The 13023-nt window shown below is 49.4% G+C and overlaps 7 protein-coding genes across 7 annotated transcripts; 2 read left to right on the top strand and 5 right to left on the bottom strand.

Moving 5' to 3' along the window:
- Positions 1-2979: 2979 nt before the first annotated feature.
- Positions 2980-3286, bottom strand: VTN49DRAFT_8050 (uncharacterized protein; the record flags this gene model as incomplete). The annotated part of the gene is made up of 2 exons (XM_069416388.1): positions 2980-3068; positions 3148-3286. The coding sequence occupies 2 exons, from the start codon at positions 3284-3286 to the stop codon at positions 2980-2982; spliced, it is 228 nt and encodes a 75-aa protein (XP_069272411.1).
- Positions 3287-5801: 2515 nt separating this feature from the next.
- VTN49DRAFT_8049 (uncharacterized protein) lies at positions 5802-6972 on the bottom strand (the record flags this gene model as incomplete). Its single annotated transcript, XM_069416386.1, has 2 exons — positions 5802-6839; positions 6901-6972. The coding sequence occupies 2 exons, from the start codon at positions 6970-6972 to the stop codon at positions 5802-5804; spliced, it is 1110 nt and encodes a 369-aa protein (XP_069272410.1).
- Positions 6973-7225: 253 nt separating this feature from the next.
- VTN49DRAFT_8048 (mitochondrial 37S ribosomal mS33 domain-containing protein) lies at positions 7226-7950 on the top strand (the record flags this gene model as incomplete). The annotated part of the gene is made up of 4 exons (XM_069416385.1): positions 7226-7264; positions 7325-7533; positions 7580-7637; positions 7705-7950. 4 exons carry the CDS (start codon positions 7226-7228, stop codon positions 7948-7950), a joined length of 552 nt encoding a protein of 183 aa, XP_069272409.1.
- Positions 7951-8197: 247 nt separating this feature from the next.
- On the top strand, positions 8198-9940 carry VTN49DRAFT_8047 (uncharacterized protein; the record flags this gene model as incomplete). Its single annotated transcript, XM_069416384.1, has 2 exons — positions 8198-8272; positions 8324-9940. The coding sequence occupies 2 exons, from the start codon at positions 8198-8200 to the stop codon at positions 9938-9940; spliced, it is 1692 nt and encodes a 563-aa protein (XP_069272408.1).
- Positions 9941-10203: 263 nt separating this feature from the next.
- On the bottom strand, positions 10204-10534 carry VTN49DRAFT_8046 (uncharacterized protein; the record flags this gene model as incomplete). Its single annotated transcript, XM_069416383.1, has 2 exons — positions 10204-10243; positions 10308-10534. The coding sequence occupies 2 exons, from the start codon at positions 10532-10534 to the stop codon at positions 10204-10206; spliced, it is 267 nt and encodes an 88-aa protein (XP_069272407.1).
- A 538-nt stretch (positions 10535-11072) lies between these two features.
- On the bottom strand, positions 11073-11536 carry VTN49DRAFT_8045 (uncharacterized protein; the record flags this gene model as incomplete). The annotated part of the gene is made up of 2 exons (XM_069416382.1): positions 11073-11378; positions 11447-11536. 2 exons carry the CDS (start codon positions 11534-11536, stop codon positions 11073-11075), a joined length of 396 nt encoding a protein of 131 aa, XP_069272406.1.
- Positions 11537-11809: 273 nt separating this feature from the next.
- VTN49DRAFT_8044 (uncharacterized protein) lies at positions 11810-12124 on the bottom strand (the record flags this gene model as incomplete). Its single annotated transcript, XM_069416381.1, has 1 exon — positions 11810-12124. The coding sequence occupies one exon, from the start codon at positions 12122-12124 to the stop codon at positions 11810-11812; it is 315 nt and encodes a 104-aa protein (XP_069272405.1).
- Positions 12125-13023: the final 899 nt, after the last annotated feature.

Below are 13023 nucleotides of genomic sequence, written 5' to 3'. Positions count from 1 at the left end.
TGTCTGGTTCCAATCAGCGTTTTCAAGTTCCGGTACCAGATGTGACGACCATCTCCCGCTCTCAATGCGATGTGGACCCAATGCAATCTGACTGTCTTTCGGACCCTTTTTAGGGAGCTTTTATCCCGCTGATGTTCGTATATCTGCTGACGGTAAGGATATGCGGTCTAATCACCCCTCCAGCTCTTGAACTCGTATTCCGACAAATCGGCAGCTGTCTGGATACGAATTTTTCGTCAGAGTCGGCCTGTTTTCAATCGGCTGCGCATCGCAATGGTAGTGTTTGTACTCCGGAAATTTTGGTTTCTCCAAGAATTGTCGGTGGTTCTGGTCCTGGGGATTGATGATTGGAGGTCCGCGTCGGTTTCCACGTCCATTTTGCGTTACAGAGTGTGTATAAACTTTAGGTCCTGATATTTCACGCATGTCAAAAGTAATGGGGCTTACCAGCTTCCACATTGCCATGTCAGTTGTGAGCCCGGCCAGTTGGGAAGGTCCCGAGAGCTAACAAAAACGTAATACCACTCAACACTGCTTACCAATACGAAGACCTATTGTTGTTAGCCCTCGGAAAGTTCTCAGCTAGCCTGGCTTATAGTTGGTATCCCATGGTCTTGGTATCAATCGTACATCTTGCCGAATACTGACCGACTCTGGAAGCCCTTACAGCCGCCTGCGTCGATATATGAGTCTCGTAGAAAAGCTTCGATTTGCTTATGATGTCCATTAGAATGACGGATTTTCGAGACATGTTGCATGCCCTCGTGGCGGAAGGAATATGAAGACACCATAGTGTCTATGATCAACCTCTATTCGCATATAATCGAGCATCAAGTTCTTGCTATATGACATCTTCTCTCGAAGGTGCGACTTTCCTGGACATGGGAGAATGTGGTTGGCTGGGACGATTGCGAACATCAGCAGAATTTCCAGCAATTCGAGTGAACAATACGTAACTGACAGTTCGCCTCTCAAAACAGAAGAGTCAGAAAGTCAAGGATGTCGAGCAAGACTTCCAGGCCATTATCGACTAAAATGCGGGTGATCCTAGAGGAAGAAGAACAGTGACAAGAGTGTTGATGACAGCGACAATGGGAAAGAACTGAAGTTCAACACGACTTCGCGTCCAATTATGACCGACCACGTACAATCCTCCAGGACGAGAGATTCGGAAATTGGGAGACAGCGACCGGGCCTGTTCCCAAGTTAACGCGGGCCATAGTTGCATAAAGTCCATGTCGTCACAGGCGTTAAATGGGCACTATCTACCCACGAACGCCACAGTGTCAACAGTTTACCTTCCTGGGACGACGCTTCGAAGGCGATACTCCAGTCTTCCAGACATAACCACTACTGGTGGGCTGATTGAGGGGCGCACTTCTCAGTAACAAGAAAGTAGGCTAGAGTCTCAAGAGTCTTGTCCAGACCTTTCTGAACTCTGGTGGATTCTCATGAACCCTGTCCACTCTGCAGACACTGGCAGGGTCTTGTGCGCCGATGATGCATCAAGGAATGCCATCCTCGTAACAGATAACGGCTCATCAACAAGCTGTAAGAGATCTAATTCGCAGCAAAGGCTCGAACTCCTGACTACTGGTCGCACGTATGATGGCGTGGAAGCATCTTTCTGAAGGTCCTCTACATTCCGGTGTCGCCCGTTGTTGTGGCGATGACAAGGCTAGACAGAGCTGCAAGGGAGTTTATCTAGCCATCGATGGGAGAACGGGTGAGTGCGTATTATTTCGAAGTGGGAGACTGTCAGAAGATCGCGGAACAGTCGAAGCATATGAGATACCGAACATATCTTTGGCTTCACATTACTTTCGATATCAAGTAAAGTTCCAGCGGATGGTCGGACGTACACTCCTTAATGACCTGGCCGTCGAGATACCGTTCTTCCTCACCCATCGGAGGCGGCAGGGAAATCCCGGTCTATCCAGAACCGAAGGGCAAGTGGCAAGGTCAGCTAGATATGTCATAGTCACAAGTAAGTTGTTGCTGATCTGCCTGGACTATCTGCTGCCTCTGTTGGATAAGCAGATGCCAACTTGGGAAACTGAATACCCGTGGGTGCTGCACTCTGTTCAGCATTGAATGAACCATGCTAAAGTCTCCGGAGACAAGGAAACCATCCTGCAGAAAAGAATGGACTTTCTCCTTTAGCAAAGTCAGGTCTAAGTGTGATCTCTTCGAGACTGATCAACTCTTGATATGGTACAGCAGAGTATGAAACCAACGGCGAGCCTATTCAATATGCATCATTGACTGAACTTCGGCGCCTGTTGGGCTGCTGTCGACGAGGGCTAATTTGAATGTGGAAAAATACGGCACTGCTCCTCAGGCTCCTTCTTTCAATGGTGACAAGGAAGAAGTTCAGTCTCTGCTGGAAATATTTATCGATGTTAGTTCACAGGGCGCGCCGTTTTGGCACTGCCCTTCAAGCTGCTCACAGAGGAGGTAGTGCAGCCATCAATGGAGAGAGGTTCCGGTACTCATTTGAGGCAGTTGTTACGGTACGGCTTTCCTGGCTGCTTGTGGTAGACGCTACAATGACCTTGTTCTGCTTGTCGACGAGGGATGTCAACGTCAGGGAAAAACGGCTAATTTTGGCAATGTTCTTCCAACTGCATCTCCCGACGGCTGCAAGGAGATGGCACAACCGCTGCTTGAGAAAGGCGGCGCTGATGCCAAAGTACAGGTCGCTCTCGATGGTAATACTCTCTTCATGTTGCTTCTTTCGAGGACCACAAGATGGTAGTCCGACTGCTCATGGAAAGAGGTGTCGGCGTCAACGGACAGGTCGGTTCTTGATGCTCTTCTCCAGGCTACTTCTGCCGGGGCCGACATGGTTGTGATAAAGCTGCTGTTGAAGCGAGCGAGGCGCTGCTATCAACAGGCATGATGGATATCATGGCGATGTCCTTCAGACAGCGTCTTTGGGGGGTTGCGAGCAATCGTTCAACTGGTCTTGGAGAGGTCCTAATACCAGCGTACGAGGTGGCCGCTATGGTCTCTCCACGTTGCTTCGGCTTTTGGCCGCAAGGAGGTGGTGCAATTGCCGTTGTGGCCTAGAGGTTTCCATGTCAACCCACTAGGGACCTAAGAAAATTCTCTCCAGGCTGCTTCGAGCATGGTTTTTCTTCCTACCTGAACCAGCAAGGAAGAGCTGTTCAAGGAGGCTGGCGATTTCAATACACACAAAATCTTCATGGCACTGCTCTTCGGGATCTTTTTTGGGCCACAAGAAGGTAGTGGAGCTGCTGTCGGAGGAACACGCCGACAGCATTGCACAATGTGGCCGTTTTGACAATGCTGTCCAAGTTGTTTCTGTCGAGGCCACATGGAGGTCATGAACCTGCTTTTGGAGAGTGGTAGTGGCGTCAATGCACATTGACAACTGTTAAGGAAATATTCTCCGGGAGGCACCTTCAAGAAGTTCCATAGGCATATTTGACAGACGCTTTTGGATAATGGCATTCGTAGGTCAGCTTCTTGAAGTCAGAATTGGCTTGGTTGGCTTGATGTGCGTGTGCGTCTGCTATTCTCAATTTATCAAACGTTCGTTTTGTCTCCTCAGACGGTTCAATCGAGTTTGGCAATTTCATAGCGTTCGCGAATAGCAAGACATCACCACCGAAGGCACTCGACATTTGCTGAAACATGTATGTTTGCGGCCGGCAAATTTTAGCGTGGTGACGATAACTCTTCTTTAGGTAGGTATTTTCAGGTTATACTGTTGACCGGTCTGAGGTGCGAGGAATGGAAAAGCTCACGAGATGCCTTCCTTTCGTAAGTTTAGTTGAGCCTGTGTAGTACAATCACGTACGTTCCTCGCCTAAGTCAAATGGACTAAGGAATATCTCGACATTCATTCTTTCGGCGAATACTATAGGAATGGGCTATCTTGATTCTCAGATGAGCCCGTATTCGACTCCGCTATGGTGTTGGCAGGCACTGGAGGGAGGTTTGCTGGCGGAAGCCTATCGTACGAAATGTGCCAGTGAGCGGAAGGGTACTGGAAGTCCTGCCTATTTTCTGTGTGGTGTTGTAGATCGTGACTTGACAGTCGCAAACTTTCGAATTCATTGATGAGAGATCACCGGATCAACGTCCGAATGCTGTTAACAGGTGGATGTTTTGCATTCATCCATTATTTTAGCGATGCCACATCATCACGAACTCCGTCTCGAAAAAGAGGATCCGACAGTCAACATTGTACTGGCGAATGGCGTTCAAAGTGCTCGGCTTCCCATCGATAACGTCAACTTCTTTGTGGAAGGAATATCCCTGCATGGTGCCCCATGTATGTATCGTATCTTCTGGCATTTTGCCTGTCCATTCAACCTCATTTTTCGTAGCTGGTTGCAGTGAACCAGTCGCCAACAGCGGGCTATTCGCTCATTACTTTATGGCCTTCAATGTATTATGACATCATTGAACGTCAGCTATATACAAATAGAGGGTGCTGAGACGTCCGGCTGACGGCGGAGCTCGGCAAGTGAGCCTCCAACTGTTCGTATGTACATGCATGACGAACTGATAGTCCGTAGGAAGAAAGGGAACATGTAGAAAAATCCCATGCGTAGTCAACGGAGGTAAGGCAATGGAACAAGTTGACGAGGAAAATGGGGGATCTTGGTTCGACGAAGACTATTTGGGCTACTTTGGTCGCCCGTAATTTCTAGACTCCCAGAAGGAGGTGTGACGACCATGCACATACCTGCAGGTATAAGGTAGACGATGCCCTGGAATGCTGAAAGCCTCAGGAGAACCCGGGGGTAAGTCTCGACGAGCCATGCGAAGAGGTGTAGGAGGACGTTATAACGCCTACGGCCCCTGATCTGGGAGGGTCAGGATTCAGTTTGTATTACAACCCGCAATACGAGATACTTCTATCCTGTCTGAAGGAATTTCGTATCGATTCGCAGTCCATTTCCACCTTAGGCATCCATAGCGGAGTCCTTGGATCCTACAGTAACTACCCTTTGACAGAAGGACAGGGAAAGTGTAAAAGTCCAGAGGAGCAGCCTGAGTTGGTTACGGCGTCGAGCACATAGATCGGCCGGAAGTCTTTCTGAACGAGCCAATATCCCTGGTACCCTCGCATTCTAATGCATCTGCAGGAGGGACAATTGCATGACTGATTCTCAGATCGATACCTTCACACGCCGTAGTAAATCCATCCCGCTTTGCATGATCAAGTCATGACGGCACTACTCGAAGTTCGGCATAACGTATCCCCTGCCCGCAAAAAGCGCAAATAAGCTTCTCCTTTCGTTGCTTCTAGCGAAAACTCGGTTTCCTTTTCCTTCAAACAGTACTTCCGCCAGGCAACCACAACCTGGCGCTCATCATCCTTGCAAAGTGATAGCCCAACTTCCCTCGCGATCGTACCGTGATTGCTGTCTCGGTCCCTCTCACCAGTGGTATGTCATGACTTCGTTTCCAGGAACACTGCTCACTCGATCTATTGAAATAGACGTGGCCCGGATGTGTGGGAGATGGAAGGTGTTCCTGGTTTCGAGGCTCCTATTACGCAGGCTTCCGAGCGTGGTACGAGGCGCCCCGGTAAACGAGGTATACTCTGTTGATTCCATAATCCAGACAGTTGAATCATCCAATGAGCAACCGGTACTGTATCTGTTCGCGGCGTCGATAATCCCGGGATGATGATTCTAAAGTTGAGTACGCACAAGAGGCGCTCATCCAGCAAATGTTTTCGAAGCGGATACCAATAGTAGTAATAGGAGGCAAGTGAGCTCGGCGTAGGATAGTGTGCGTTATTTGACGACAGATAGAATTCAGACTTTGTCTTTGTCTTTAGTGGCAGTTTTCGAGATATGCGCTTGTTTAACAGCTGCAATCTCATCTATCAATGGAGTGTTCGCAAGCGCCTTCTGGGCGGCCTCTTCACCGGCGATGGCCTTACTGGAGCCAGATCCAGAACCCAGATGTTGATTGTACCATCCCCAACCCGTCAAATACACGCCAATGAAGAACCGTTGAGTTCCACCACTCAACATCTCCATCGGCTTTTCCTCAACGTAGTTTAGTTTGACTCCTTTGCCCATGATCTTTTTGGCTAGTAGCTCCTTGCTCTGGAGTCTTGTCTGAGGAGCCTTGAACTGAGACAATCTAGGCTTCCACAGTTGCAACATCCAATCCCGAGCAACCTGGTAGCCGTTAGATGGATTGCTCAGTATAATCGCTGCAACGTATGCTTCAAACACATCAGCTCTGGTTTTTGTCCACCGTTTTGGTTGAGTTCGATGCTCCTGTGGTGCTAGAACCCGATTGTCAAATCCATATTGACTGGCAAACTCGGCCAGAGTTTCATTCTTGATCAGTTCCTCACGGACTTGCGAGATACGCCCAGCGGGCATTGTTGGAAATCGGTCCCAGATTATCCGAGTTGCCATCATTTCCAAGTAGGCGTCGCCCAAAATCTCTAGTCTGTCATAGCTCGTTTCATCCAACTGTTCCGGACTGCGGGGTCGTGCGACACCGGGATGTGTGAACACTGCTTTTTCAAGTGTCTTGTCTAAGATGGACGGAAGAGACGGAAGCGTTCCGTTCTTCGTAGATTGTGCACGGTCATCTGCGGAACTGTCTGGTATTTGACCATTGATGGCAGAGCACGCGCGTGAGACTTCCTGTTCGAGCTTTTCTGCTGCTTGCAGGATCTGGCGCGCATCATCTCCAAGGGTTTGAGCCGAATTTGGAGAATTGGCAACCTTCGTAGTGAGCTGTCCAAGCAGATCGATGACCCGTTTCGTCTCAGATGTGGAGGAACTATCTACCGTTCTTTCTGAGTTGCGCTCCCGACTTTTCGCATGTTTCTACGAAGCGAGGCAATCAGTACGATCCATCAAGTATAGCTAGTTCAGTCCCAGTGCGCACCTTGGCTCTTTTCAGATTGCTGTGCCTTTTAGAATCAATGTCAGAGGAAGGACTGGATCGTTTTGTACCCATTTTAACAACAGGATGTCTTATACGATTTGGAATGTCTTCCAGACCATGATCATGTCTGGCGCGACTGCTGTTAGCACAACGGGCAGGTTCTTTAAGGTCAAGCTCCATAGGAATTAACTGCGCGTCGCAGGATAGCTCAAGCAGAATCTCGACGGTTCGAAGTCACGTGACTCGGTACTAGACTTTGAATGGGTCAGGACATGCGCAATCGCAACTTCTCTCCGCAATCATTCTTCATCACGATTTTTTCACAATGTCTGTCCCAAGGTCTCGGATACTGGACCTTATGAAGGTGAGACAGGACAATCCGCACCAATTGGCTTCTTTTCTGACTTGCGGTGCTCGGTGATAGGCCCAGTGTGAGATCTTTTCAACGACGTTCAATCCCGATGGGCTGCGGTTAGGAAACAAAGTCTTGCGGCAGCGGCTACGAGGGCCAGCACTCGCTTCATGGTATCCGAGAAAGACTGTCGCATTCCGCGATCTCCAGGACGCCTACAAGTCGCTTGATTTGACAATGTTCGACGAGGCCGAGGATGATAGAGAGGAGGCCATTCAGATGTAAGAACGCCAGGGCAACACTCGGGAATCAGTCGAGCTTACGCAGGACAATAGTGCCAAGTTGCGAGGCAAAGGACGGCCGAAGAAGAGACGAACTGCAGAAGGTATGTTGCTCATCATACCTCAGGTGCGGTGACATGCACAAGTTCTGACTTTGATGCTTTTTCCCAGAATCGAGGACCGCCAAAAAGAAGTCATAATACACATCCGATGGTCAAGACCGGCAATGAGAGGGATGAGCGTTTGGCGTTCTGCTGTGGTAACGCCCTTAAACAAACCAATACTATTCTGTATAGAACTGTTCTCATGGCCTGTGTTAGATGTGTTACCGATTGTACAATACGGAAATGGGAATTCTGCATTATGCCGTGCATTCTGGATATTAACTATGGCGTATATACTTTTGATGCTGTCTAATGGCTCCTTGAAGGAGTGCTCGTAGTCCGGCCGCTCGCATGTAATGGTTCTAGGATCACGTGACCCATATCAGATCTTGATTAGTCCAAGAGCTCCGTGTCCTTCAGTTGTTGTTTGTATAGGGTTGCCTTTCGTGCCGTGCTTCGTCCAGGAGTAGCCAGACTTTCTCATTCTGAATTCAGATTGATTCTCAGTTGACTGCACGTCTGAGTGGATTTTTCAGGAGATAGCCGAGTGTACCAGCGCTATGCCGGCGGCGACATCCAAGCCGACGAAAAACCAGCTGCGAAGAGCTCGGCGCAAAGCCCAACGGAATGCGGCGGTTAGTAAAGTCCCGCGTTTTGCGCGATATCTTGCTAATATGGAATTATAGGCGTCTCAGACCACGGATGGACAGACTCCCAGCGAGACTGAGCGCGAAACGCCGTCAGTCAGTTCGCCACCGAAGAGTGACACTGAGTCGTCGATTGCGCCGAGCATAGTGAATTTCGACGATTCCTTATATAATGAATACAAGGATATTCTCGAGAAGTTCGAGGCGAAATCCGAGGAGACGCAAAATGAGCCGGAGAAACCTCAAGTCTACTACGAGGATGATGACGATGGGATTCCAGACGAGGAGGAAGAGACCAAGCCAAAGTTGTCGAAGAAAAAGCGAAAACAGATGAACAAGATTTCGATTGCAGAGCTGAAGGCAATGGTCTCAAAGCCCGAGATTGTCGAGTGGACAGATGCAGACGCCGCGGATCCTAAACTTCTCGTCCGTATCAAAGCCCACCGAAATGTCGTTCCGGTACCGAGCCACTGGTCTCTGAAACGGGAATACCTTTCGTCCAAACGTGGCATTGAGAAGCCTCCGTTTGCCCTTCCCAAATTCATTCAAGACACCGGCATTGCCGAGATGCGAGATGCTGCTTTAGAAAAGCAGGAACAAGCAACGTTGAAGCAGAAGATGAGAGAACGCGTCCAGCCGAAGATGGGTCGACTCGACATCGATTATCAGAAACTCTACGAAGCGTTCTTCCGCTTCCAAACGAAACCGGAATTGACGAGATATGGCGAGGTTTACTATGAGGGCAAGGAGTTTGAAACTAACCTCCGTCATCTACGACCGGGTGAGCTCAGTGATGAGCTGAAGGAAGCTCTCAACATGCCACCGGGCGCTCCACCACCTTGGTTGATCAACCAACAACGCTATGGCCCGCCTCCTTCATATCCTGCGCTTAAGATTCCAGGGTTGAATGCGCCTCCGCCACCGGGTGCATCGTGGGGATACCATCCAGGTGGATATGGAAAGCCGCCTGTCGATGAGCATAACCGTCCTCTTTATGGTGGTGATATTTTCGGAGTCCTCCAGACACAGCAGACTTCCCAGCAACAAGGGGAGCCCGTCGAGAGGGAGCTGTGGGGCGAGCTGCAGCCCATGGAGGAGGAGGAAGAGGAGGAAGAGGAAGAAGAAGAGGAAGAGGAGGCAGAGGAGGAAGAGGCTGGCGATGGCCTGCAAACACCCAGCGGACTCGAAACACCCAGTGGCATCGCCTCGGCAGCGCCATCGGAGATTGGCACTGCGATGAATATCTCTGGCGAGTTCGATGTCCGCAAACACAACCGAGGAACAGAGACGGAAGAATCAGTCCATCCGCGGACAGCATACCAGATTATCCCCGAACAGCAGAGCCGTGTCCAGGGCTTCTTCGGCGGCGAGCGAGTCTACAATCTCAAAGCCGCCGAAAGTGGCAATGTGCCAGTTCTGGGAGCCGAGGAGCAGTCTCGGAAACGGAAGGCAGCAGGCGATGTCGACGTGTCGATGGATCCGGATATGCTGCAGAAGGAAGGAGGAATCAGCAAGGAGCGACTGCAGGAATTGTACAATGAAGAACGGCAACAGCAGCAGAATCCTGGCTGGTCTTCCAAGGAGGATCTCAGCGACATGATTGCCGCTGAAAATGCAAAGCGGCTTCGCAAGGAAGAGGAGAGAAGGAGGCGTTAACCTCGGAGTCTGAGAGAGGAGTGGTTGCGATTGACTGTATCTGTACATTCACGATTGTAATTCAATTAACGGGCTTGGATCTTTTGGATTTTGATTGAATCCCTTGCCCATGGTCAACCCTAATTTCTCAAACTGTGTACCTGCTGCGATCGTCAACATGATCGTAAAAAGTACATTTTTTGTTAAGCGCGGTAACAAGTTCCGCCAGATGATAGCAGACACCGACCCAGCCGGCCATAAAAAATTATCTCAAGCCCTCCGCCCTAAGCTCCTATCTCTACCCAAAACTCTGCATACAGCCTTCTGCTGTCGGACCCATATCCCCTCGTGTCATTCTTCTGGTTAAAGTAGACCTTCCATAGCGCACTCAGTCCCATCCTCAGCGGCTGTTCCAAAAAACCGGTCGATTTCAACTTCACTGGGTTCTATTATGTCGCCATATTCATCCTTGTCCTGAACCTGGCCTTCATAAACCCGCTCGATGATTTCTGGCAAGTTTCCGGCGCCCTCGCTGGGAAGAATATCGACTTTAGATTTGTCCCGCGGGAACGGGCAGTCTTCTATCATGGTCGGAAAAACGCGTTCCACAACCATGAGGATATCGTGAGACGCTGATTCATCAGGACCAGGAGGGTTGAACTGTACATCAAAGACCTCCGAAAGGCTCGTGACAAGATCGTCAACTGCTTGGGAGCCGACAACCGCGTGTTGAAGTTTTTCGAATACCAGGCAGATACGTCTCTTGCTCTCGAGTGCGCACTTTTAATCTGCCGTTAACGATTGCGATCAAACAGTTTGCTTACAAAAAAAAAAAAAAAAGGATCGCTCTTCCCACCGAAATTCATCAGACAGTTCACCAAAATGGCGTGGCGCAGTGTCTGGCCTGCGGCATCCATCGCGATGGGGCGCCAATAATCTAGCATCTCGCACGCAAACCTTTGTCGCTGGCGACCGCTGAAGAAGAGGATAGAATGGCCGATCGCCCTTTTGATCCAGCCCAGATCCCGTACCGGATGCCGGTCTTCAGCTTCAGCATCAGGTAGCCGCGTGCAAGACGAAGACGGAGGAAGTGTAAACTATTCGTAAATTCCGGGTGCCTCTCAGGCGAGTCCAACTCGCCATGGAGGATACCTCAAGCAACTTCACCAATACAGCTCTCAAGCTCCCTTTGGGTTAGCTCGTTGAATGGCTGATCCCATTCCTTCGAATCGCGGATTTTCCAAGGATCGAGCTCGAAATATTCTCGTAGCTCAGCAAACAGAGCCACCAGAATCTTGCCGTGAAAGCAATGTAAGACCAGTTCTTCCAGCGTAAAATCCGCATTGTCAGGTTGCACATGCTCTTCGCACAGAAGCTCGCGGAAATATGCCAAGGTAGATGGCGATGACATGTCCTTCTCCAGGTAATGATGATCATGAATCATCTTGATCCATTGCATCTTTAAGTGAAACAGGCCTGGTACAGGGAGGGCCCAGCCAAACAGGTCATAAATAGCGGCGGACTCACTTCGTAGCAGTTTCGCGGGGCAGAAATGAGAGACGGTCCTCTGATCACCGTAGAATAAAAGGAGTCTCTTCGCGAACATATGTGTCTCATCCCATCTGTACTGACAAGAGGATATTTCTCGAAGAACATCAATCCAGCAAGCGTGCTTTCATCGATATCCATAACAAAGGGCTGATACTTTGTTGGGACGGCGCAAGTCGATCGACAACAGGGAATCCGGGAGGAGCAACCTGATCTTCTGCGTAGATCCTTTGAACACGCTCGGTGAAGACCATCTGTAGGGTCTCATACAACAAACTTAGAGAATTATGAACGTGTTAGCGCGTCAACAGTGGCAAGTGCTTCGTATATTGTTGAATGGACTTAGAAGTCCAAATCATCATCGATAAATGCTGAGGTATCGAACATCGAATCGGTTAGTTTAAAGTTCGGGTTCAGCATGCTCTGCGTTAATTCCTCTGGGATAAAATTGGTTTCATATGCCAATCCCTTCGTAACAGTTCGGAGCGAATAGTCGTCCTCATCACTGAGTTTCCGTCGCCCCACTATGTAGTCAAAATTGTTGTATGCTGTAGCAACACTAGGACGTTGTCCGATCGCAGCGATTTGGTCGGCTGCGTCGTGAGAAGCTTCCTTGATCGCATTTTCAATCTCCCAGTCTGCGCAACACAAGGCCATATGATGTAAGAGTTTGCGGATGTGGCATGGTGCACCTGAGTTGTGCAGGAGCAAACCAACTTGAAGCTGCAGGGCATTCAGCTTTTTGTGGCGTGTAGGTATGGGCTAGGAGCTTAAGCAGTGTGAGCAACTCGGTTGATTTTTCCCCGTCTTCTTCTTTTGCCAATATGTACAGCAGTTTCATCAGATCCGGACTTTGCTGCTTCACAGACTGAAGGGCTGCTTGAGGGTCACACATCTTTTTCTCCGTTAGTGTCCTCAGGCTGCTTGAATCGGGAGTTGAAAACGCCTCAGAATTGCAACGGATTCCAATTGCTTCTCGAACTCAGGGTTACAGAGTCAAGTAGTTGAGATGTATGGTGTTGATCAAGTATTGCGCGTAATGTCTGAGTGTTCTCCTCGTTGAGTAAGGCATTCTTAAGGTCTGTTGCATGTTCGCTAAATGCATCAACATGGAAAATTGTTCGGACCAGATCGAACGGGGAGAAGTCTTCTTGGCGCATAAACTGCAGGACGCGATGGGCCTTCAAGGCGTTGTCTCGATCGACCCTGTCCTGTATGTCTTCAATTTTTGAGGCACGTTGGCTCTCCTCCATGGCGGGGGAACTTGCTCGAAGAGACACGGTTAGCTAGGTTGTATTCGATGTACCAAATCTGGCACAGTAGACGAAAGTTTTAATTACAGATCAAGAAAGGGGGTTCAATTGCAATTATGGCAGCCCAGAGTTTGGGAATCAGAATTAATGGGTGACAAGTAGGAGCCTTTTTATTTCGAGATGCGAAAGATGTTTAGAGGGGCTTGGAGTATGCGGCGGCTGCGCACGCCAACCCAGTGGACGCGTTGCAAAATGCGAAGCGTGGAATACCGAATACGTTACGGAGTACGGAGTACAATTACT

Source organism: Thermomyces lanuginosus (genome assembly GCF_041956635.1).
Source record: "Thermomyces lanuginosus strain ATCC 200065 unplaced genomic scaffold VTN49scaffold_7, whole genome shotgun sequence".
NCBI lineage: Eukaryota > Fungi > Ascomycota > Eurotiomycetes > Eurotiales > Trichocomaceae > Thermomyces > Thermomyces lanuginosus.
This window is presented reverse-complemented; position numbering and strand designations above follow the sequence as displayed.